The 25,894-nt window shown below is 41.2% G+C and overlaps 1 protein-coding gene across 2 annotated transcripts in view; it reads left to right on the forward strand.

Moving 5' to 3' along the window:
* Positions 1-881: 881 nt before the first annotated feature.
* The window catches only part of NSG2 (neuronal vesicle trafficking associated 2), a 68,661-nt gene continuing 43,648 nt past the window's right edge, over positions 882-25,894 (forward strand). For both annotated transcript variants that reach the window (XM_054978392.1, XM_054978393.1), the window contains exon 1: positions 882-1,010. In XM_054978392.1, the coding sequence (XP_054834367.1) occupies positions 882-1,010 (129 nt within the window). The remainder of the gene's footprint in view (positions 1,011-25,894) is intronic.

The following is a 25,894-nucleotide window of genomic DNA, read 5'->3' on the forward strand; positions in this document are numbered from 1 at the left end:
GCGCTCGGTTCCTGATTTGCTTTCAGTAGCTTTTGGAATCAGCCGGCTGAGGAGAGGAGCGCTGTCCATTCAGCACCACCCGGGGGGAAAAAAACCCAAACCCTTTCGCGCAATCCGTCTGGAGTCTCTTTAGTGCGTGGTGCCCCGCAGTAAGTCCATAATGGGAGACTGATGGGTGGGGGCTTGAGAGGGCGTTTTATGGGTCTGATTATAAAGCATGCCGATTGTTCTGCACCCCCCCTCCCCTGATACAAATTTGTAATGTGTAAGAAGGAATGGGTAAGGATAATTAATGCCTCTTTAATGCCAACATTTTTGTGATTTTGTTGTGATTCTGATTCTTAAAAACAAAGAGTCTTAGAGTACAACAATATCCATTATTCAATTGCAAACCTTAGCAGATGCCTAAGAATAAGGGGTAGCTAAATAATGATTCTGACTCTAAAGGGTTAATAGTATAATTACATTAAACAAAAATCCAGACCCTGGGCCAAAACCACCCCTTGTACAAGTCTACTGGTTTCCATGGATTTGCAACAAAGCAGCAGGGGTGGAGGGGGGGGGTCATTTCTCTGTGATGATTTAGCTTAAATTTTTTTTTAAGATGCTTGGTTGGAACAATTTTGGAAGATAACACAAGGAGCATGCTTGATGTTTTATTTATTTTTTAAATTGTGCCTGTATTTTATGTTGCTACAAAATGAGAGATGCCTTATTTCTAGCAATCTGGCAGGGAGCTGCAAGTGGGAAGGCTGGTAGGCATGTTATGCCAGGCAGATTAAAGCATTGCAAGTGAGTATCTACTTCTTAATTGCCAGTCTTTTCCCATCTCACCCCTGGTCCTTTCAATATGTTTTAGGTCTGGGAAGCGAAATCTAAGGATGGTGAAACTGGGGAGCAATTTGAATGACAAGAACAAGCAGCAACCGTCCAGTGAGGATGGTTTTCAGACAGTTCCATTGATAACACCCTTGGAAGTAAACCACCTGCAGTTCCCAGCACCAGAAAAGGTAAAAGAAATAAAAACAAGAACAGGCAACAATGCGTGTCCACTGTATTGTTCTGGTGTCTTTCAGGGGCATTTAAAAACACACACACAACTATTGCTCCAGTGAAATGCAACCATATTAAAAGGGGTGAGGTGGGGGCTGACTTTTGCTCTGTGTGTGTTTTTAAAGCACAGCAGACCTGCACATAAAAACAAGGAAACAGTTCTAGAGAGGTCTTCCTAATGGTCTAACTTTCATTAACATTTAGTTGGGAACAAATTATGTTGTACCTGAAGCACTTAAAAACATCATCTTGTGCATCATTGTCTTTTGTATGTGCACTGACGATTAAAGTATTTTACTTTCTAGTTCTCAGAATAATGTTTTGGTTTTAGAACTGCAATCCAGATTGGTCATCAGATATAAAATTACACTTCTATGGATGAGCAGAACAACTGAATTCTTCTATATGGCAAAGGAACATTCTACATTTTCATTTTTAAAAAAATATCATTTGGCTTATGGGAAGAAATGGCTTTTGTAGAACTCCCAATCAAAGCTCTCAGATTTCAAATGGCATGCTAAAAAGTGGGTATCATCGATTGCCTGCTCATTGATCTGTTATCTCTATATAGCCTGTTGTCCACTCCATACACATTATTGATTTACATCAATACTGTCACTAGGAGAGAGAATGTGGCGCCCTGAACACATCTCACCATAAGATTGTGTTCCCAGAAACGTCTATGTGATGTAAATCCTTATGAGAAACGGTGATTTACTGCAGTACTGCATCTCTGTATTCTAATAATGTATATATAATGCACAGAAGCTATCTCTCCAATGAATATCAAAGATAATATGCTCGGTTCTCAAACTGCACATATAATAAATATGTACAAAACACATGGATACCATGTGGACTGTATAATGCACATATTTTAAATAGAGGAATAAGAGGGAAATTATACAAATGAAGGGGCACCATTATTTCACCTCAGTAGATTCAGCCTCAAGCCAAAACAGTAGAATGCATTTCTCCAGAACTTCAGTCTCAGCAATGTAGAAGAATTCCATTGATGTGACTCGGGCATGCAGAAAGTGAGGAATGGTGCTGGCATCCATAAAAGGCAGCAAAGGAAACCCGGGCTACCTGCCATTCTGATTGCGAGGAGGTCTAATATCAAAAGATTTCTCAGAAGAAAAGGAGGCACAAGCTGGGTTTCCTTGTAACATTTCTGGAAATAGATCTGATGCTGAGATTCACACCGATATTCAAAATTATTGTTTCCCTTTCCTTTTTTTTGTAATTAGAGAGGCCTGTTTCCTAAATACTGGTTTTCTGGAGCTCATTTTTTTCTCCTGCTGTATTTGTATAAAGCTCATAAATATAAGATGATATGTTATTCTCCCTCTCTTTTTCTCCCCAACAGTGTACAGATATACTATTATCCTCACAACAACCCTGTGAAGTAGGTTAGGCTGAGAGAGACTTTTTCTAAATGAAAACAGTAGATTGAATTGAAAACCTAGTGAAATCTTAAAGACAAACAAAGTCATTGAAGGTTTCATAGAACAGATCTTGTTTTATCAGGTTAGATGCATGAAGCTGACAGGGAATTTGACCCTTTCCACGTCATCAATCTGAAGAAGGCCGCTGTCTACAAAAGTTCATTTCATAGCCTATTTGTAGCAATTCTGAATATGCTTAACTGCCTGGTGAGAGTTAGAGGTTGTCCTTGCCCATTTACAGGCAGAGCATCTGCTTTGCATGCAGAAGCGCCCAGCTTCAATCCTTGTCAGTCCACATTAAAATATTCAGGTAACAAGTGATTTGAAAGAGCTCTGCCTGAGACCCCGGAGAGCTGCTGCCGGCCAGAGTAGACAGTTGTGACCGTGGCAGTCCAGTGACCTGACTCAGTATAAAGCAGCTTCATAAATTCATATGATGTAGCATTGCAAACGGTAAGATGTAATCTTTCTTGGGATAAGCCCCATTAAATGGAACTTCTGAGTAGACCTGCTTAGGATTGCGCCCTTAGATGTGCAGCCTGCCCCAACTTGTGGAGGATCTTAGGGCCACGCAGGCAAGGGAATAAGGAAGTCTATGAACTAAGGTGCAAGGCCAGCTTGGAAGCCAGGAGCAGAACTGGAATCTAGGGAGCTAATCTAAACAAAACATTACAAATTTCCTACTGACTCATTTTTATTCTGCAGCTCAGTTAAGAGATGTTGTGTTGCTCTTTGGGGATTAATGAGTGGGAAGTAAGTCAAAGTCACAATTCACTAATGGAAGGCAAATTTAAGCCTTGCAGCCAAGATGGCCTTGTGTAGATTCATGAGATGTTGTGTCATGAATTCAGCTGAGAATAATGGACATGTAGCAGTCACTAAAAATCAAAACTTTCAGAAACCAGTGGGGGAGTATTTCAACTTCCCTGGACACACAAGGCCAGGCAAAGGTTGCAATATGTCAGTAGAAAAGTTTCAAAGAGAGAGACTCCTGTGAGAAGCTGCTGAATCAGAATCATAGATTTGCTACTGTCATTTAGACTCAACAAGAACTTAGGGTGGTCATCTCACTCCAAAAAATAATGATTCCTCCTTATAGGTTTATGTATACTATGCAGATTCCTCCTGCTTTGCCACCAGCTGTGCGTTGCCCATTCCCAATCTTTTGACTGGATCTTGTTTTCACCTGAGCTTTGCAACGTAATGTAACCCACCGTATCCGGGAAATTCTCTCTGCCAACTTCATCATGCATCTAATGAATTTGGCTTTTGCCACAGTATATTCTTTAAGATGCCACAAGACTCTTTTTTTTTTTTTACTGTACGGCTACCCCTCTGGAATTTGCCTTGCAAATTGGTCAGATTTCGGCTGAACTCCTGACAGGACCTAAATATGTATTCTATGATCCTTGTGTCAAGTCTGAGTCTGCTATGGTGACTTTCAATCACAATAACGTGTGAGTTTCCCACTAGGGACTCAATTTCCAGGGGCGTGGGCTCCCAGTTTGGATTGGCACCACTGTGGTGAGTGAGAGGGTGCTCAAAACTTCCTCTCCACAGTTTTCCTGGCCTGAAAGCCCACAATGGTGCCATTTTCTATGTTGGGGAAACCTTTGTGGCCCCATCAGTTCTCATGGAATCCCCTAAAGGGCAAATAGTGCCCCCAGGGCCATTTCAGATCCGCATAAAATCTGAATGCCATGGGCCTAATCCATGAACATGGAGAATTTGAGTTCCCAGGAGGGAACTCACAATGCTCATCTGATTGAAAGTCATGGTGGCAGATACAAGGACTTTGCAACATGAAGTTAGGTCCTCAGTTACAGCTTAGAAGAAAAGAAGACAAAGGTTGTGTGAGCAGATGCCTATGAGGCAGTATCTGGAGATCTGAGGGAATAATTCATATTTGAGGAAGATCAGAAGTTGAACTGGATTTCATCTCTGCATCTAAGTCCTGCTTATATGAGTATTCACAACTGGACCAAATGGTAGTTCAGAGATATATAATTTTAGTCCTGGTAGATGCTTTTGAAGCATATGACTTTTTAAGGGAACCTCAGTGGCCCAGTATGTGGTGGTCTGAAGCACTTAAAGGACCAACAAGCTAACCTTTGTAGGAGGATGTTTAGAAAAATAGCAGCAATTTCTGAGAGACAATACAATTTACACTTACATCACAAAGCAATTTAAAAAACCCTTTGGTCCCATTCTAATGATTTTAAAGCACTTTCTCATAAGGACATTCCCCATTCCCTTTAACTGGCTTGGGGAGCAGATTTGTATATACAATTGGAGGGACTTGGAGCTGACTTGCCTGTTGAGATGAATGGAGAACTCCACTACCCTCCATGTGCCATGCATACATTTGAGCATTCATGGAGATGTGGAGATGTGGAATGGGATTCTTTCTAGTTAACAAAACTATAATTTATAATTGTTATCATACTGGATTTGACAGTTTGGCTCTCTCTGGAGAGGAAAAGCTATAGCAGCTCCTGTGATGATACTCTCAAGTGAAAAGCTCATATTTTCTCATTTCAATCAAATTAGCAGGTGTCTGCTTGAACACAGAAGAAAAAGATCTATTGCATTCTCCAAAAATCGGTACACAAGGCAAATTATAACATAATTTAAAGCATCATAGACAATCAAATAATGTGAGAAAACTAGCAAGAAATCATTATAAAGAACAACTCACAAACAGATGAAACACCATCAACAACACATATCCTCTAAACATTTATTTTACCTCCCTAATCTTGTACCATAAAGTTCAATGGCAAGTGAGAGGTTAAAGTGGTTAAAGTGTTGGACTGGTCCCTCTGTGTCATATGTACTGGGTGGCCATAGGTCAGTTATGTTCTCACAGCCTAACCTATCTCACAGGGTTGTTGTTAGGATAAATTGGAGGAGGGGAGAACAATACATGCGCTAAAGAATAATGCATAGTACTACCAGAAGAGTAATCAGTGACAGATCATCCTAACAGTGTTAAAACTAGATTGCAGATTGATTAGTTACTTTGTTTTAGTTTTAGCCGATCTTTCTCACTGATACTCTAGGCATATTACAAAATATAAAAACAGTTCAGTAAGACAGCATAAAACATCCAATACACACTACAACAGGACTAGAATACAAAATTGGAAGACAATGCTGGCAAAAATCAGTCTAAGATAATCAGATATGACATACCATAAACAATACAAAAAATTGATTACTAAAGTGGAAGACAATACATTAATATTAGTCCAGAGTAGTTCTTATCTTCCTTACATGTGGAAATGCTAGAGTTTGTTTGGAAGTGCTTACATTTATTTTGCAGAGAGTGATAGATGGTATACCATGCCCAAGAGACAGATCCTGAAGAAGATTCTGTGAATTCACTTTTAAAACTGTTACACTCTTCTAAGCCTATTGACTTCAATTGGTTTAGAAGTGTGTAAGGATTGTGTTGCAAAGCTGTGTTTAAGAAGCATTCACTTGGGTTTATCTGACTTGTTAATCTGTATTTACTCAGTCAACCTATTTATACCAGTAATATTTGTCCCCATTGATGCCTTACTAAGGAAGGATTGGAAATGTGATACAGGAGCTCGTTCTTTATTAACTCAGGCTTTAGGGAGAGAGGTCTCTCAAACATACCTTTTATGGATTGTGGCTTCAATGCTTTCACAGAATGCCAGACTCCGTTAATTTGGGTTCCTGGACACGTAATTTTTACTTCTCTTTGTGAAAATCTTGGCCATTCAGTTTTCCTGGCAGGTCATTTCATGCAAACAGTATCTGAAAAGCTAGCCTTTGAAAATGCTCAGTACTTTAAAAGGACAGCATGGTACAGTGAAGAAAGAGCCCCCCCCTCCCCAATGTGGAAAGGAGAACAGCTTGTAGAATGGGCTACAAAAAGATGTCCCTGACTGGAGTTGTCTGGAGGACTCTCATGGGGTGGGGGAGGACATCCCCTCTCCTTTTTCTGAACTTTGGATTGTGGCATTCTTTAAGGGGTGAGTCAGACTCTGAAAGAATTGTGGGCAGCAAATAGATCAAGACGATTAACCATGACATCATCTGACTGTGTGGCCAGTCTAACACCACCCTTTAGTGTCTGTCATGTTACTACAGAAGAATTCAGCAGCTTTTATCTCTGGCAAAAGTGGCTTTCTAGTCCCTGAAACTAGAATAGCTTGTTAAAATGTGAGCTGTAATATCAGACAATGCAGGAAGCCCAAGCAGTTTTAACTGAACCCTTTCTTTACTTTCCCCCATAATTGTCACTATAACCAGGCCACCTGCCTGTAACCTTCATTTTTTCCTTCTTTTTAGTCCTTGCCACGCCATCCCCATGTCTAGAAAAGCTAGCACTTGAATACAGAATAAATGATATTAGAAACTATAAGCAGATATATATACATTTCTTTAATGTGTATATTTTGTCCTAGTGGCTGAGACACAATTTTACAGTTGAGGAGGAGCTGTGTGTGTGCATGTACATGCGTGTGCGTGCGTGTGCATATGCAGAGGCTTCCATGTGATGAAGGCTGGCATAGCTTACTCTGCCCCATTGGTAACAGAGCTGTCTTAGGTAGACATTTTGTGAACAAAAATAAGAGAAAAATAGAGCATAAAGGGAAGGAAGGAATTGATGGAAATATAGAATTGTTTTTATATGCCAGCAGTCTTTTCTTCTTCTTGTCCCTATTCGGCATCATGACTAAAGCTATGCTTTTGAACTAGTTCTTCATGAGGTTTTATAACCTGACTTTCCACCCTAGCAACTGGGAATACTTTGTAAGCTTTGCTTTTTTTAAAAAAACATCCCATTGTCCCAGGCTATCAGGCTATTGTAAGAGTTTGCCATAAATCGGGTTGAACATTATCTCCTGGGCATTTCTGAATGTGGATTTTAGCATATGAATGCTTCTTGCATGCTGTCATGAAGGAGATGTTTTATGTCCCAGTGAAATCATTCCAACCCTGAGAGCATTTTTCTTTTCCCCAGATGTCTTCAAGTGTTTTGTGATTAAACCCAGTGGCCACTTGATGCCTTTTGATATAGGCTGCCATCTTAATGATACATACTTGGGAAATCAATTTCATTGAAATTAATGGAACTTTTTCCACAATAAGGGGGACAATCTGGCCTAGCAGTTTAAAACCCCATTGATTTCACCTGAGATCATTTAGACACATGGGATTTTTTTATTTACTTCACATATTCCACCTTCTCCCCAGTAGGGACCCAAAGTGACTTTCATGATTCTCTTCTCATTCATTTTATCTTCACAGCTCTGCGAGGTAGGTTAGGCTGAGTGTGTATGACTGGTCCAAGGTCACCCAGAAACCTTCTGTGGCAGAGCAAGAATTTGAACCTGGGTCTCCTAGATCCTGGTCTGCCATTCTAATCAATACACCACACTGGCTCTCAGTGTGGTTTAAAATTGCTTTAATTGAAAGTGAGCTTCTAGATAGCAAGACTGGGGAGACAGAGGAAGATACAAAGGAGAATCTTCCAATAACACACCCCACTGTATGGATTTTAAGGGGCATGAATAAAAATAATGCAGGACAGTAGTGCATTGATGGCAAAAGCTGTAGGATGTGGGTTAATGCATGGTGGACTGAAAGGGAATAACTTTGTTAAACCTCAAAAAGCTATGAATGTATATTGTGCCCAGTGTAATGTAAAAATATGAGAAACGTATTAATCTTTTTAAAAGAATGTTATTGACAGTTTAAGGCAAGTTGATAAAAAGAAAAAAAGCACATAGTTATATATAAAAAAAGAATAGGAATATATACCAATTTTCTCTGTGAACAGATAGACAAATATTACATATTATATGCTAGCTCCAAAACTACCATGAATAAATACTTCTCCTTTTCCTCCGAACATTTTTTCACCACCTCCCAATCTTCAAAAGCACAAATCATTAATTCATTTCTTTTCGTTTCTTGCAAAAAGTCTGCAAGGGACTTCCAGGTTACCATATATTTATCTAATGCCTTTTCCCTTATCAAAGACATAAGTTTAGTCATCTCGGCATAGTCCATCATTTTCTCCAGCCATTTCTCTACTGTAGGCAATATTGTAGCTTTCCATTTTTGGGCATATAACAGTTTTGCTATGTTATTATATACAAAAAAGTGTACCATGTGTAACTTCCAACTATTTGTCCATTAGTCCCAACAAGAAAGCCTCCGGCTTCATTTGCGCATTAGTCTTTAAAATCTTCTGAATAATTGAGTGTATTTGTATCCAGATTTTAAAATCTTTGTTGCATGTCCACCATAATGATAAAATGTCCCTCCCGCTGTTCATATTTTCAACATCTATTTGAAACATTATTATACATTTTTGTTAATTTCTCCAGTGACATATACCAGCTATGCATCATTTTATAAAAGTTTTCTTTCAGACCTGAATTTAATGTAAATTTAACCACATATTTCAACCACATATTTTCCTATTGTTTAAGTTGTACACTATACCAAAAGTTCTTTGCCCATTCTTAATCTGAGAATATATAGCTGAATTGTGAAAACTAAAGCAACAACTCCCAAATTCACTGTGAAACTACATTTGAAAAGCAAGAAATGACACAAAGTGTCAGAAGAGTTGTGATTATTTTATATAGATATACAACAAAAGAATGTGTAACTAGAGCCCTGAAACAGGAGGGGGGGGGGTGTACTGCCACTATTTTTAAAGGTCCTCCCACTAAAAACAAAAACCCTCTGAAAGTGGAAAGCTAGCCCATCAGGGAGAAAAGTTTTTAGCCCAGATGTCTCTCTGCTCTGGTAAATGTCTAATTGAAGGAAGGTTATTTATTAAACACAGGGGACCATCCAGTAATGCAGTCTGAGAGAACACAGACTCCTTTTTCAACTAATTATCACAGGATTCATCTGCATGAACTATATATTCAGAAGGTTTTGGGTTTTTTTTTTTGTAAAAGGTTAGTAATTAAAGTTTGCAAAGAGTCATGCATTTGTTCTGTTTGCCATAACAGAAGGGTGAAACATCAAGAAAAAAAATGTTTGGAGGCTTATTTTGAATGGCATGTGTCCTTGGTAGGGTGGCATCTTCATTTTTAGTATAGTGTGTATACAAGATGCATGATTTCTGTTCAATGAGAATTGCTTTGAAAGAGGAAAGGAACATGAGATCTGCTGCTCCTGGTGGCCATTTTCCCTTTGATGCAGCTCCTGAGAGATCTGCCTATCCATCCATCCTTCCTCCAAGGAACTCAGGGTGGCATTCACGGCTTTATGGCTCTACCCCTTCTTTTGTCCTTCAGGAATCCTGTGAAGTAGTTGGGATGAGAGAAGCTGACTGGCTCAAGATCAGCCAGCAAACTTCATGGCAGAGTGGGGAGAGGGGAGAATTTCCACCAGGAGTTGCTGTTTGTTTTCCTGTTTTCTGTAAGATGTGGGTTTTTAAATAAGATGTGCTGTTCTGGGGTATTCTCTACATTCTCAGATGAACTCTATACCTATGTGGTATTTAAAAAATGCTTCTGTCAGATTCAGAAAGTTATCTGTACATGCTCAGAGGTATTGGGTCTCTAATATCATTGTTTAGATAAAAGGTGTCTCTAATGACAAAGAAGAAGCACTTTCTTCTTATATCTTTAAAATAGAAAACACATCATTCCTTATGAGGAAATCATTCTGCACATGCCCAGAGGTGTTCAGGGTTGCTCAGCCAGCTTCATGGTAAGCAGGAATTTGAATGCAGGTCTCTGCAGTCCTAGTTTGATATTATGATGACTATAATTACACTGGCTGTTTTATAGTGAAATCTTATGTGGTGCTACTCCAGCAGGGGAGCGTTCCACCAGGCCAGGGCCAGGGTAGAAAAGCCCTGGCCCTGGTCAAGGCCAGAGGGATGTCCTTCAGGCCGGGGATCACCAGGAGTTGCTTGTCTGCAGAGCGCAACGCCCTACAGCGGTTGTAATGGGAGAGGCTGTCTCACAGGTATGCTGGTCTCAGTCTGTGAAGGGCTTTAAATGCCAAGGTTAACACTTTGAACCGGATCCAGAACTCTACTGGGAGCCAGTGTAGCTGGCACAGCACAGGATGGATGTTTGCTCGAATTGTTGTTTGTAAAACAAAAGGAGAAAGAGAAAAAAGCCTCATCCTAGTTACATATAAATAATGATTGCTAATAAATTAGCTGTTCCCACTCAAAAATAGGTCTTAAATAAATCACTGAATGTATTAGCTCAAAGTGTTGAAACCATCAAAAACTCTAACAAGCTGCCTGGGACAACGGCAAAACGATTAGAAAAATAATACAAAATATAACTCAGTGGTGCATGCACAACATGAGAATCTGGAAGAACTATCTGGTTTAAAGAGGAGATAATTAAGAAAAGAGATGGGTACATTTTGAGGAAAAAGTTATTTGTGAATAGTTCTTTATGGAACACTAAAATTGTGAGATAAAGTTCTACGGCACACAGTAGGGTGGCATTCATTACCTTAGCACAGGAGTCATCCAACAGGGGACTGAGTGGGACCAGGACTGTCCAGAGCCACCACAGTCTCCCCTCCCAATGTTTCTCACATCATCCAAACTCATAAGAAAACACATCATATGAGTTGGTTATGCTAATAATTGGAATATGTTAATAATTGGTTTTATCGTCGAAGGCTTTCATGGCCGGAGAACGTTAGTTGTTGTAGATTTTCCAGGCTGTATGGCTGTGGTCATGGTGTTGTAGTTCCTGACATTTTGCCAGCAGCTGTGACTCACCTCTGCAAGCGTATACCACATACCCTGCAGCTGTGGACAAGTTTACATCAGGACCACACAGCGTAGCAGCCAGACAAGAATAAAAGAACATGAAAGACATTGCAGACTTGGCCGACCTGAAAAATCTGCAGTGGCTGAACATAGCCTAACTCAAACAGGACACAGTATCTCATTCCAGGACACTGAAATACTGGACAACACATCCAACTACTTTGTCAGATTGCACAGGGAAGCCATTGAAATTCATAAGCATAATCACAATTACAACAGGAAAGAAGAGAGTTTAAGAATGAATAAGGCATGGTTTCCATTCCTAAAAAACATCAGACTAACAAAATATCCGACATCTTACAACAGCCCTACAGATAGAGCTTTTTTTCAGCAGGAACGCAGTGGAACGGAATTCCGGCACCTCTTGAAAATGGTCACATGGCTGGTGGCCCCGCCCCCTGCTCTGCAGACAGAGGGGAGTTTAAATTGTTCTCCATGCCACTGAGCAGCGCGGAGGGCAATCTAAACTCCCCTCTGTCTGGAGAGCAGGGGGCGGGGCCACCAGCCATGTGACCATTTTCACTGAGGGCGATTTAAACTTTTAAAAACTTTCCCTTTATTCCAGCTGACCCAAAGTGACATCATTGTGCGGTCCTGGGAGCATGCGTGTACTTTGTGCACATGCATGTGGTACCAGGGGTACTACCTCCCACCAAGAGTTGCCCCCTGTGCTGGCAACCCACTGAGTTCCACCACCTCTTTTCCCAGAAAAAAGCCCTGCCTACAGATGAGATTAGCATATCAACCACCAATCCTTATTCAAAAGAACCTCCTCAGGATACAGTGAAGCTTCCCCCTATTAGCATGCTAAAACCTGGGAAACTTTGACAGGATGACTCAGCCCAAACCCACCTTCCTGAGTAGATATAAATTACCTGCTAACATCTTCTCCACACATTGACACTGAGAGAATTCTGTCTTTCAATGCTACACCTCTGAAGATGCCAGCCACAGCTGCTGGCAGAACGTCAGGAACTACCAGTGCTTTTTTTCTAAAAAAATGTTTAGGGGTACTCTCAGTTTGACTCAAGAAAATCACCATTTTATAGTTCAAAGCGGAAAAAATAAATGCAGTCAATGGACAAAATTACCAAGAACATGCATTACCTCATATTACACAGCTCACAATGACTTCCAGATTGGCATGAGGTTGTGTTCACTAACTTTTTCCTGATTCCAAAGAGTTTCGATATAGACAAACTCTTTGCACTCTTTGCGCAAAATGTACACAAATACACTAACTGGTCACCGCCATCAGGGGTAGCAACAAGACTGACCAATCACCGTGCTAGATTCCAACTACCAGAACTCCAAGTGGCTTAGAGAAGACTTGTTTGTATTTGTCTGCACCCTAACGATCACCGATTATGCCAGCGATCTTGGTGGTGTGTTCGATGCTCAAAAGATGTTCCATTTTTTGTAAGACGAACAGTGCTCCTAGTGAGTTTAAATATAACTAAACATCTTTGTTGCCAACATACGCTACATAAAACTTAACAAATCACATAAATATCCATAATAATACGTTTGGAGTTGGTTTAGTGGGAATTCCAACATTTTAAAATTTTTACTTTCTCCCGTTAGATTCACAAAATGTTTAGGGGTACGCGTACCCCCCTGCGTCCCCCCAGAAAAAAAGCACTGGGAACTACAATGCCAAGACCATGGCCATACAGCCCAGAAAATCTGCAAACTATTCCTCTGATTTATATCTCACCTTTCTTTCAATGTTTTCAGGACAGAATACACAGTCTTCCCCATTTTCTTTTCACAACAACCCTGTGAGGCAGGCTAAGCTGAGGTGAAAGCAATTGCTCTACCGTCAGACTTCCCACTTCCTTTCCTTTCAAGAAAGGGTCCACTCACAGAATTTCCCCCCACTAGTCTCTCCCCTCTAGGTAGCCGTGGATGGATGTGGAGTAGACTGAGCACATGCAGAATATTGACTGAGCAATATTTATATTCAGGGAAGTCTGGATGGATGTTCTTCAGTGTCTTTGCATTTTTGAAAGCTCTACCAGAACCTTAGAGTAAATAAACAGCTTGGAATAGCTTTGAATACTTTATTTATAAGCACATTTCATCTGCTTCGTAACTGTGTATGTTCAATGCATGGAGAGGGAGTGGGATTGTAAAGGTAGGCCTTCACCCTAATCTTCACATGCATTGATCATGACTTGTTCACAAAACTTATGTGTACATATGTGCTTTGTGTGCATAATCTTGGATTTTGTACAAACAGGGTGAAAGAGTGAAGGCTCTGTGCACTTGATGCACAGAGAAGTTGGGGTAGAATCTGTACTGTGATTCCATTCCGCCTCTTCACTTTGAGTGCATTCTATTCCAAAGTCATCTGAACAGGGATATAGGGTCTGTTGGACAGGGGTTAGTCTACATTGACCTACAGCTTCTTCATCTAGCTGTACAATGTGTGTTTGTGTATAATGGCATCTGGGGAACAGAAAGAACTTTGCAAGTTACTTTTCAGTTTAGAAATGTTCCAAGCGGCATGAAGTCAAATTTATCAACTGCAGATTCTAAAGTGGAAGCATTGTTTGATATAATTTCAATGGTAGTATCATCTGAGGTGCCTTGTGATTAAATTAGTTGGTACAGTGCTGTAAAAGGGAGAGTGAATTGTATAGCTTTTGCCTGCGGGCAAAGGATACCATTTTTTAAATGTTCCCTCATAAGAAGCTTACCTGTAGAAAACTAGCACATCAAGCAGAAAGGTTTTAGTCTAGCCCGCTCCCTGCTATGCTCATTTTCTACTTGCACAGAGCTTTTTTTCTTTTAACAAACATAAGAGGAGCATTAAAAATGTGTTCCACCACCAGCAATGTGAAGTAGCATGGAGAATCTGTGATGGTCAGTATGTAGACCCGCATGTGAGGGCATTCCTTTAAATAGACATTAAAACCTCTTTGGCTGAATTAAAAGGACCCATGAACCAGTCTAAACCACAAGACTGGAGTAAGTGAATATGTTTCAAATTGTCACCGATTGTAGGCCTCAGCCTCTAATTTGTTTATTTGTTTCAGGTTCAGAATGAAAACCATATATTCCCCAGCCAGTCAATAATCACTCAGTGGTTTAGTTAAAAACATTATTTAAAATCAATCATATTATTCCTGAAATAAGCAATGATCACCATTATACAGATTAAACTAGAAGAGGTCATAGCAATTAAATAGGTAAGCATACATGACATATTTACTTTATTTAAACTGAATTTATTTATTTTATTTATTATTTATTTAGGATATTTATTTATTATTTATTATTCGATATTTAGGATATTTCTAAGCTGCCCCTTTAGAGTCTTCTTCAAGGTGGCTTACAATTAAATCACCACAATATTTAAAACAAGCCATTCAATTTTAAGAGTGAATTGAAATGTTATCCAGACTTTTTGTAGAAAAAGAAAGCGGCTTTCAGTGAATTTCAGCTCTAAGAGATGAAATGCATCACAGGATGTTGCCAGCTATACAGACTATGCTAATTTAGGCAAACACCTGACTCTAATGGGTTGTCTGATTTTTATCAGCTAATGCAGTGATCCTTTCCAACAAGTAGCATTTCTGTACTGTTTTGTTCTGAAAATTTTCTGGGCATAGAATTAACTACAGTGTTTATTCCAGAGCAAGACTAGGCTTTCTCCCTCAGGTATGCTATTAAAAAAAAATTAAATACCAATGACAATAATATCCAGTAATTTTTTTGATGTATAACTTTTTAGGGGTGTTGTCTTAAATTCAGGGTTGCCTACCTTTCAAGTAAATACGGTATTCTCTGCTCATTATCTTTTTCAAGGCTAGCACACTGCAACAGTAAGAAATGCTTGCTTGTAATTTTTGCAGTAAGTAGTGCTAAGAACCAAAGTGAATTCAGGTCTGTTAATATTAATCAAATGGAGACAAACTAAGAAAAATACATATACGAACTTCATCCTGACAAAACGGACGTGCTACTGGCAAGGGGAAAGTTCAACCCAGGATTGGGGATGTATCCTTATCTGGATGGGTTGCACTCCCCCTAAAAAGGCAGTTTATAGTTTGAGGGTGCTGCTGGTCCAAAATTTCTTGTTGAATGAACAGGTGGTGGCAGTAGTCAAGGGTGTTTATTATCAATTCCAGATGATGAGGCAGATCTTGCTACTGTGGTGCATGCCTTGGTGCATCCAGATTAGATTACTACAATGTGCTCTATGTGGGGCTGCCCTTGAATACTGTATGGAAGCTACTATTGGTACTGAACACTGCAGGCAGAATGCTGATTGGAGTAGGTCTTAGGGATCATATCGTTCCAGTCTTGGTCCATGTACACTGGCTCCCAGTTTGCTTTTGGGCCCAATTCAAGATGCTAGTATTTAAACCTTATATGGTATGGACCAGCATACTTAATGACTGCCTTATCCCATATGAGCCTACCTGCCAACTCTGGTCATCTTTGGAGACCTCGCTTCAGGTCATCTGAGGCTAGACAGGTTGGAACCTGAGAAAAGACCTTCTCAGTTGTGGCACTGAAACTTTGGAACTCCCTCCCCTGGGAGATTTAACCTACTTTTCATCATACAATATAGTCCCAATCCAAAATGGTTTATAAGGTGCAAAACACACCAATTTCACACAAATACAGAATAAGCAATTTTCACAATTACTACTTGTTATTAACAAACTTGTTCATAGGGCAAGAGCTTTATTTTGTCAGGAAGTTCATATATGTATTTTTCTTGGTTTCTCTCCATTTGATCAATATTAGCAGGCAACAGCTCTGCCCTTGACAAAACAGTCTCTCCCCAGATATGCAGGCTTTTACTTCCTTATAAATGTTTTAAATTAAAAAATAACTAAATAAACTATATAACATATATGATTGATAATAAATTCAGCCACAAGTCCATGTTACTGTCTCAGGATTCTACCATCTCATTCTGCTTCCTGTTTAGATTAGGCCTGAGGGTTATGATTAGACATGGGCCCAATCCAAAAAAAATTCCGATTCAGCCGTTCGTGGATCTGGGCTGCTGCTGAATGCAGGCCACCGATTCTAAACGATCACTCTCGTTTCCGGTCCGCAATCGGGAATCGGGGAGGCCAGCGCCCAGGGCAACCGTAGTCAGGCTCTTGCGCATGCGTGTGCGCGCGCTCCTGAGTCGCCCCCACCCACACAGCAAGCCGGCTGTCCCGGTGTGCTGTGGAGTTGGCGGCAGCGCGAGTGGCTCGGAGGCTGCCTGCACCATTCACCTGCCCCGCAAGACAAGGGGCGGCTGGCTTCCCCGCGCGCCCCTTGTCCTGGGGAAAGGCAAACAGCGTAGGCGGCCTCCCAGCCACCCGCACTGCCTTTTGCCTTTCCCCAGGACAAGGGGAGGCCAGCCTGCCCACGTGCCTCTTGTCCTGGGGAAAGGTGAACGGCACAGGCGGCCTCCCAGCCACCCGCACTGCCTTTTGCCTTTTGCCTTTCCCCAGGACAAGGGGCAGCCGGCTTGCCCACGCGCCCCTTGTTCTGGGGAAAGGCAAACGGCTTAGGCGGCCTCCCAGCCACCCACACTGCCTTTTGCCTTTCCCCAGGACAAGGGGAGGCTGGCCTGCCCACGCGCCCCTTGTCCTGGGGAAAGGCAAATGGCGTAGGCAGCCTCCCAGCCTCCCGCCCTGCCTTTTGCCTTTCCTTTGTGCCCACCCCCTTCCCCCTCCCTCCCCTGGGTTGCTGCTCCGTGGTTGAAGGAAGCCTGCTAATCAAGGAAAGCTGGACTTCCATTCGTGTTTCGAGGGCGACAGAAGAAGGGCAAACACAGCTCATTCCCCTGACTCCATTGCCCCGGGAATAAATTACTAGTGCCAGAGTGTCTGCAATTCCGAACAGAAACTGACCCATCCGATCAAGTCCCAAACAAGCAAACTCCCGATCGCTGGATCGGTTGCCATGGACAGAACCGATTAGCTGAGTCACGATGGCGAAAACGCCAAAATCGGGGGGGGGGGGGGGTTAAAATCGTAATTCAGATCGTGCCCATCTCTAGTTATGATGAATACTCAAGTGGATAGCTGGAAAACTCCTCAGATGTCCTGTCACTCAGATCTACATGTGGGCGAATGTAGCAAAGACTCCGGATGCGTTCGGCTCCTTTCCTTGAAAGACAAATGTCTTTCAGCAAAGTTGAAAAGTTGCTTCAATCGTTTCTTGTCACAAAAGTCCCTCAGAAAATCTCATGATGGAGGGGGAAAAAAAGCAAAGGCAAAAAAGGGGTCAACTTTCTGCACTACCTGAAGCCTTGCCTACATACATGGCAGCATAGCTCACTTTGATTTCTGTCGTCTTGGGTAGCTCTGCATTGCTTATGTCTTCACCTGAGTTGTGTGTTTCTCTTTATCATTCATGTCTTGTAGCTGCAAGTGTTGGGTTATTTTGAGGCAGATTATATGACGTCTCCTTTTTCCTGCACTGGGTCAAAATACAGAATCTTTTTAAAAAAAATCACTTCTAAGTTAATATTCTACAGCTGTTTGTTGGCCAACTGATGTTTCTGGTACAAGTGTTGACTGTAATTATGCCTCAGTAGTTTGAATTTTTAACTGGATTTATTAGCATGTAATTAATACAAAATCACAGTTACTAAGATCCAGAGTGTATTCTCCTTGAGTTGAGAGTAATTCTACTGAAATGTTGGCTGGATATTGCCCATGATCAGGAAATACTTGGCAATAAGCAACAAATCTACTTCCCTGCAGTCTAAGCCCACAACGTTTTCTTGTGTCAGGAGAGGGGGGAAAGTAAGGCCTTAGCTCCCCCGCCCCATCCAGAAGTGGCCTTCTGTAAGTATGACTCTTTAAAAAATGACATAGATCAGCTGTGAGTCTCAATATGGATGCTGTTAACACATATATTATTGCTTTGAGATGCACAACTGGATGGGTATCACTATGGAATATACATCCCTATTCATATTCTAGAGCAACTAGTCACATGCAAATAACTTTTAAACACGTGGTTGGAATTGTACATTTCATAACCCTTTCAGTGTTTGAAGACTGTAATCTCTAAAAGCCAGCTATGGTCAAATATAATGCTGGTAGCATTATTTCCTGTCACGATATTACACATTTCTGTTAATGTATCTTCATAAACTATCTTATAGCTTCAGTTTTTTCTTAGTAACACTACAAGCTAGCCTCATTTTTGTGCTGCTGGGCCTTTCAAATACGTACGAGAAGGATTGCTCTCCCACATGCTAAATTTCATTTTATGAATAATCTAGGCCTTTATTTAATATTACAGATGTTGACTGTCCCTTCCTCAATCCCCAGTGTTCAGCAAATCTAATGGTTTGGTTTTTAATCTACATTGTTCATAAGCATGATGAGGCCTGAGGGTAAATGTTCCAGATATAGGGATGCCAATTCTGTGTTTGGAAATTTCTGGAGATTTGGGGGTGGAGCCTGGATAGGGTGGGGTTTGGATAAGGGAGGGAAGTAAGGGTACAGTGCTATAGAGACATCCCTCCAAAGTGGCCATTTTCTTCAGGGGAACTGATACCTATAGTCTGGAGATTAGTAGTAATTCTGGGAGATATTTCAGCCCCACCCAAAGGATGGTAGCCCTATCCAGATGAACAGCCATGTCAGTCAGTTGTTGAAAAAATAAGCAGGAGTCCTGTGGCCCCTTAAAGACTAGAAAAAATTTATTCCAACATAAGCATTTGTGGACTACAGCCCACTTCATCAGATGCAATGAATGGACCATCACTATGCACGCATTTTATGTAGGTTGTATGAAACTAAAACCAGAGAGTCACGGGGCCATGAACTGAAGGAAGTGCAGCATGAGCTGTAATTAGGTAAACTCAAATTAATGTTGCTTTTCCATTTACAATCTGTGGCCATTAGCATGAAGCCATGTTTGCCCAGGGTTCATGTGCATAATTGCACTTTGCATTCCAGTAAATCTGGCTCTGGTTCATATTCAGGAGAGAGGTGCACAGCCTGTTTTATTCCATCAGAAGACAATGTTTGCCACAGTCTCAAGAGACTTACTGTAATGAAGAATTAAAAGACACTTGCATTCAGCTTTTCCAGACATCATTCATTATCAGAAGGATTAGAGATCACTCCTGCCCAGTCAGGGAGAAGAATACGGTAATAAATCATAAAAGAGTTGAATTCTTTTTCTAAAAAATATAACTGTGGAACAAGAAACAAAAAGGCCAAAAGGTAGGATGGAGTTAGGGTTTCCAGCTCTAGGCTGGGAAGTTCCTGGAGAGGGAAAGGTTTGGAAGTAGAGGGACCTCAGCAGGGTATAATGCCATAGACACCACCATACAAAGCAGCAGGGCTTTTTTTCAGCGGGAACACAGTGGAACGGAGTTCCGGCACCTCTTGAAAATGGTCACATGGCAGGTGGCCCTGCCCCCTGATCTCCAGACAGAGGGGAGTTTAGATTGATCTCAGCACTGCTCCAGCGGCATGAAGGGCAATCTAAGCTCCCCTCTGTCTGGAGATCAGGGGGCGGGGCCACCAGCCATGTGACCATTTTCACCAAGGGCAATTTAAACTTTTAAAAGCTCCCCTCTTGTTCCAGCTGACCCAAAGTGATGTCATTCTGCGGTCCTGAGTTCCACCACCTCTTTTCCCAGAAAAAAAGCCCTGCAAAGTAGTCATTTTCTCCAGGGGAACTGATCTCTGTGGCCTGGAGATCAGTTGTAATTCTGGGAGATCCATTCCCCAGCCACCACCTAGAGGCTGGCAACCCTAGATGGAGTAACAGTGAACTTGCAGCTACTATATAGAGATTTGCATAGTGTTGTTAATAATAATATAGTCTAACATAGTTCCTAACATCCTGTATTTCCTAACACAGCTGCAGAAGGCTTACAATTTGCATTGGTTGGATGGGTCTCTCAAGGAGAAGTCAAAGAGCATCCTATGGCAAAAGAAGGAGGGCTGGTATAATGAAGCTTGGGTGATCCAGGAATGACTTTGCTAAAAATAATCTCTCTTGAGGATAAGATTGAAGAGTGGAGAATCTGCCAAAGAGAAGAAGCTGTTGTGGTGAGCTGAACAGCATACAATGTGGAAGCATAGAAGGAGACAAAAAAGAGGAACATTAGAGGACTAGTGTGTATGTGAAGGGGTGTTAGAAAAGAAGGAGAGGGGATATAGGGCTGACTTACACATCTTTCAAAAGGATCTCCTTAGGATGGTACCATTTTGTGCTACAGACGACGCATCATACATTTCAGTGCTCTTTCAGGTCAAAAGCTTTCTGGCTGTGGAAAACTAGCCTCTTGTCAATGGAACCAGTTTCCCTAACATGTTAGCTTTCTACAGGCAGGCATATGTTGATATAGGAAAGAAATCCAATATTTAATCCTCTAGCCATAGACCAAATGGCTTCCTCAGTGAGCTGCTCTTTTGGTTCCTCTTCTCATTTGTTGATTTTTTGAATATGTTATTGTGTTAATGTTTACTTTGATGATGATTATTGATGATATCACAGTAACTCACAGGCATGTTGTTTCTTGAATGGGCACTTAATATTTTCCCATGAGTAATCAAGTAATGAATAGTAAGACATTGTTCATGCAGGCCAGTATTACTAGCTGTTTGAATGGAAACAAAGTCTTTGTATTATGTGTTTCAGCTGCTGAGTGGACAGTTGAATAGATAGCCCATTACTGGATCATCCCCCCCCCCATGTGACATGGTTCACACCTTCCTGGATTGTACCATTTTGAATTGCAGGATTACAGGGTTATATTTAGGAGCAGGCAATTGAGAGCATGTGGGTTATAGAAGGTTTTTTTTTAAAATGATGAGCAAGATTGGAGCATGCTTAAAAGAAAAGGCAAAGAATCCAGAGAATGGGAAGAGACTGAAGATGAAAGAGGAGGTGGGTGGGAAAATGGAAGAACCAGGAAGATATGGAGCCAATGGAGCAGGCAGTGGTTTGGAAACTGGAGAGAAGAAATAGTTTAGAATTAGCAATGGGGAGAAGGTATGGAAAGATATTTAGGAGAGGAAAGAGAATGGTTGATGGAACTGTAGGTTGGCTAAACAAAACTGAATATTTATAGTTCTACATGAGACGTACAGTAGAAATTCTCTTGGGCTTCTTCTGTGGATCTTTGAAAGTGAGAAGTGGCCACCTGGTGGGCACTTATACCAGAGCCTAATTCTATTACACATCACCGTCTCTGTGAATGCAGCTGGGCAGTTAGATGTCCCACCTCTTCATGAACTGAGTATGATGAGCTTTGAACATAGATGACTCAGGATTTTGCCAACTAAAAACAAAAGCATGAAAATTCTTCTTGTGCACTCAGGGAATGCCCCAGCCATAAGCTTTGTAAGGCTACATAGGCCAAATCCAAACCTGGAAGCAATCATTCTCCTTGGCAGGAACAACATGTTTTATTTATCAATCTTGCCAATCCTGGGAACTCCTGCAGGGAGCGAGACTTTCCATTATTAATAAGCCCAAGAAGCAGTATTTTAAAATTTAATGATCTGCACTTTTTGCTCCACCCGACCTGCAATATATTATATACTTCTTGGTGGCAAAGTGGGAATTACATCAGGGCTACATGTCCTTCCCTTAAATGAATAATTTAAAGCATCCACAATGCCCGGTTATGTTAAATATTATCACTCTATTCATGCAGAAGATGGAAGAGTTTAACAGCATGCATAAAGTGCCAGGAAATGATACTGTGGTTCCCTGGGTGAAGAAAGGATTTTGAATGAATGCAAGTTAGATTGCTGAATTTAAGGGTTGCTAACTAAAGTTTGGCAAATACCTGGAGATTCGGGGGGTGAACCCTGGGGAAGGTAGGGAAGGAGAGTGAGCTCAGTGAGGTATAATGTCATAGAGTCGACCCCTCCAAAGCAGCCACTTTCTTCAGGGGACCTGATCTCTGATGCCTCCAGGTTTTATTCCAGGAGATCTACAGGCCCACTTGGAAGTTGGCAACCCTACTGAATCTTGGTTTCATCCTGAATATTAAGGGGGCCCAAAAGCCCAGTGTCTCCAGTGACATCCTCCACACCATATAGAGTTGCTACTAGCCCTGAGCTGGGGCCTGGAGTTTTTCCAGAATTACAACATCTCCTTGAATATAGTGCTTGTGTATGCTAACAAATTAAGATCAAATGTACTATTTGTATAAGTCTCAAATTATTTTCAGCTACAGCCTGTATAAGCTATATTATGCACTTTCTATTGTTATACTCATCTTTTTTTTTAAATAAAAATTTCTGTTCTGCAAAAAAAATCTCTATGGATAAAATGGATGAAAAAATCCATGTATGAAAAAATCTGCCATGGATGAAATGGCATCTTCAAAAGAAGGATTCTATGATATACAATACAGTCTAGGAGAAACTGAAGTCCTGGACTCAAATCTTACATCCCATCTGAGATCTTTCCCTTACCCAAACTCTGTCCTTCCTTGACACTATCCCAAAATCTCTATGAATTTCCCAAAAGAGAGCTGGCAACTCTAACACCGTACCCTGCCCTTCTTCTGTCTGTACCATTTTTATATACTAATAGCCAAGTGGCCCTGAGCTGAGAATACTTAAATCCCAAGATTGGAGCCATGAACAGAAAAGATAGATCTTCCTACACATCTGAAAAATGCCCCAGGCTTGCAGAAAAATCTAACAATCTTTAAAAAAAAATCTTTGGGGAGGTAAAAAAACACCCCAAAATGATTTTAAAAAACCCAAAATGATAACCCAATGCCCTTAGTGGCTGTTGCTACACAACCATAACAGTTTAGCCAGTATTTCAGGCTTGGTTTCTGTCAGTAAAAAGCAGAGGGAGGGCCAGGGTCATTTTCCAGGGATGTTTTGGTCCTTGAGGAAGGACTCGGGTCCAGGCACAGAAGCAACCACTGGGATACCACCTGACTTGCATGACTCACCAAGGCCCCACTGCTTGCTACTGTTCAACAGCAGTTGCCCTCCATAAAAGCCAGTATTATGTAGTGGATCAAGTTTTAATCTGTTGTTTTGACTGCAATAGATTAATATGGCTTCCCTTCTGGATAGTGTATGGATTTTTTTGTTTTTAGTTTTATGTTATGGTAATCTGTCATATCTTCCCCTTTCTTTTCATTTCCACCCTTGTTCCCTCTTCGGCTTTCTATAATTTAGTTCATTCTGCATTAATTTCTTCAATAGTATTTCTTAATGGTAACAGTGTATTGTAATCTTGTATTGAACTACAGTGCTGGTGGCCCTCGTAGATGACCTCTGTCTAAATATAGACAAAGGCTAAGCTTCCCTTCTGCCTTTACTAGACTTGTCAACAACTTTTGAAACAACAGACATTGTTAACATTCAATTTAAATACCACCCTTACCATAATACCATAATACCGTAATACCATAATAACATTCAATTTAAATACCACCCTTCAGGACAACTTAATGCCCACTCAGAGCGGTTTACAAAGTATGTTGTTATTATCCCCACAACAAACACCCTGTATATTTTGTAACATCATTTTGAGATGTTTGGATGTAGAAGAAGGGATTAAGGGATGTGCTTTGGATTGGTTTCAGTCATTCTCTAGGGGCAGAACTCAGAAGTTTGCTATAGGGACAAGTTTTCTATAGTATGGGAACCCCTTGTAGGGTTCTACAAAGCTCAGTATTTTCTGTATTCTATTCAATTTATATGTGAAACCCTTGGGAGAAATAATTTGTGGTTTTGGAATAAGGTGAATAATAACATTCAATTTAAATACCACCCTTCAGGACAGCTTAATGCCCACTCAGAGCGGTTTACAAAGTATGTTATTATTATCCCCACAACAAACACCCTGTGAGGTGGTGGGGCTGACAGAGCTCCAGAGAACCGTGACTAGCCCAAGGTCACCCAGCTGGCTTCAAGTGGAGGAGTGGGGAATCAAACCCTGCTCTCCAGATTAGAGCCCGGCGCTCTTAACCACTACACCAAACTGGCTCTGTTGTTATTGCTACTGTTGTTGTTATATGTGAAACCCTTGGGAGAAATAATTTGTGATTTTGGAATAGAGTGACATCAATATGCTGATGACATCCAACTCTACATTTCTTTATCCAAATTTCCTGGTGACACTCTAGAGTCTCTGAACCAATGCCTGGCTGTTGGAGTTGAGTGGCTAAGGTAAAAAAAAGCTGAAACTGGATCCTGACAAGATGGAGGTAGATTGTGAAGGCTGAGGCCCTGAAGGGCACGAGGCTCTCCACTTTTTATGGGGTCCAATAATCTCTCACTGACATAATAAAGAGCCTTGGGGCCGGTGGGCGGGGGGAGGTTCTGGTTCATTTTATAGCTAGAGAAGCAAGCTGATGAAGCTGTAAAAAAGGCATTCTACAAACTCTGCTTGGTTTGGGAGATGACCCTCTACCTTGACTCAGCTGACTTGGCCATGTGGATCCATGCTATGGTTAGCTCGAGGCCAGACTACTGTAGTGGGTCTGTATGCCCTTAAAGACAACTTAGAAATGTCAGTGGGTACAGAATGTGGTGGCCTGGCTACTGTTGGGTGCTGAGTCTGCATATTGCTCCCTTTCTGCAGACACTCCATGGGTTACTGATCAGATACCAGGCTTAATATCAGAATTCTAACTATCACTTACACAACCCTTAATGGCATTGGACCCATGTACCTGCAGGACTTCCTCTCCTGCTGTGTTTTGCTGCAACAGTTTTGCTCATCAGAGCAAAATCTTCTGAAGAGGCCATCCTGCAAACAGATAAAGTTGGCAGCTGCCCATTCATGTACATTCTCTGTGGCGACTCCCACATTATGGAATAGTCTTCTTGAGGCTATTAGGAAGGCCTCAATGTTTCTATCATTTTTCAAAATATAGAAAGCAGAAGTGTTCATGAAAGAACACTGACAGGGGTACAGCTATGAGTTGTGATGTAATTGATCAGCTTGGGAGGTGACCTCAGTTAGGAATAATGTGTTTTTTCCCCTCAATCCCAAATCCACTGTAACCTGTTCCTTTTCTAGGAATATTTGCCATTAGTGTCAAATGTTATATTTTGTAATCCACTTGCTGATTGATTGAATAGCTTCCTTTTGATAGGAATCTTTGATGTTAGATTCAGATGTTACCATATTTTGCAGTTGGTTTACTGATTGACTGAATTGTAATTACAATCGCAGTGAGAAAGGCAAACTATAAATGAATGAATGAATGAATGAATGAATGAATATAAAACTCAAATCTCATGTAAGAGCAAATCATATGACTTGCAAAGCACCATAGGCCCCCAGGGTGATCACGGCCCCTAGAATTTTGTCTCCCTGTCCCCACCCCCCGCCTGGTCTCAGGTTGGTGTTAATGCCTTGGATCCTTGTGGCTATTAATGGTTGTCCATGGCTCAGCAGGATCTCAAATTTGTGGCATGTATCCGAACATACAATTCCTCCTATGGAATTGCATTTCTGTTTAGAGGGGAGGGGGTGGCAATTTCATCTGATACCCTTCTCTCACTGCAGACCCCCATTTTGCCATGTACACTGTTCCCGAGGATTTACCAACCCCCTTAAGCAAAATTTTGGGGGGCTCAGAGGACTGCAGCAGGAA

The sequence above is a fragment of the Eublepharis macularius genome, chromosome 4, assembly GCF_028583425.1.
Source record: "Eublepharis macularius isolate TG4126 chromosome 4, MPM_Emac_v1.0, whole genome shotgun sequence".
Taxonomy (NCBI): Eukaryota; Metazoa; Chordata; class Lepidosauria; order Squamata; family Eublepharidae; genus Eublepharis; species Eublepharis macularius.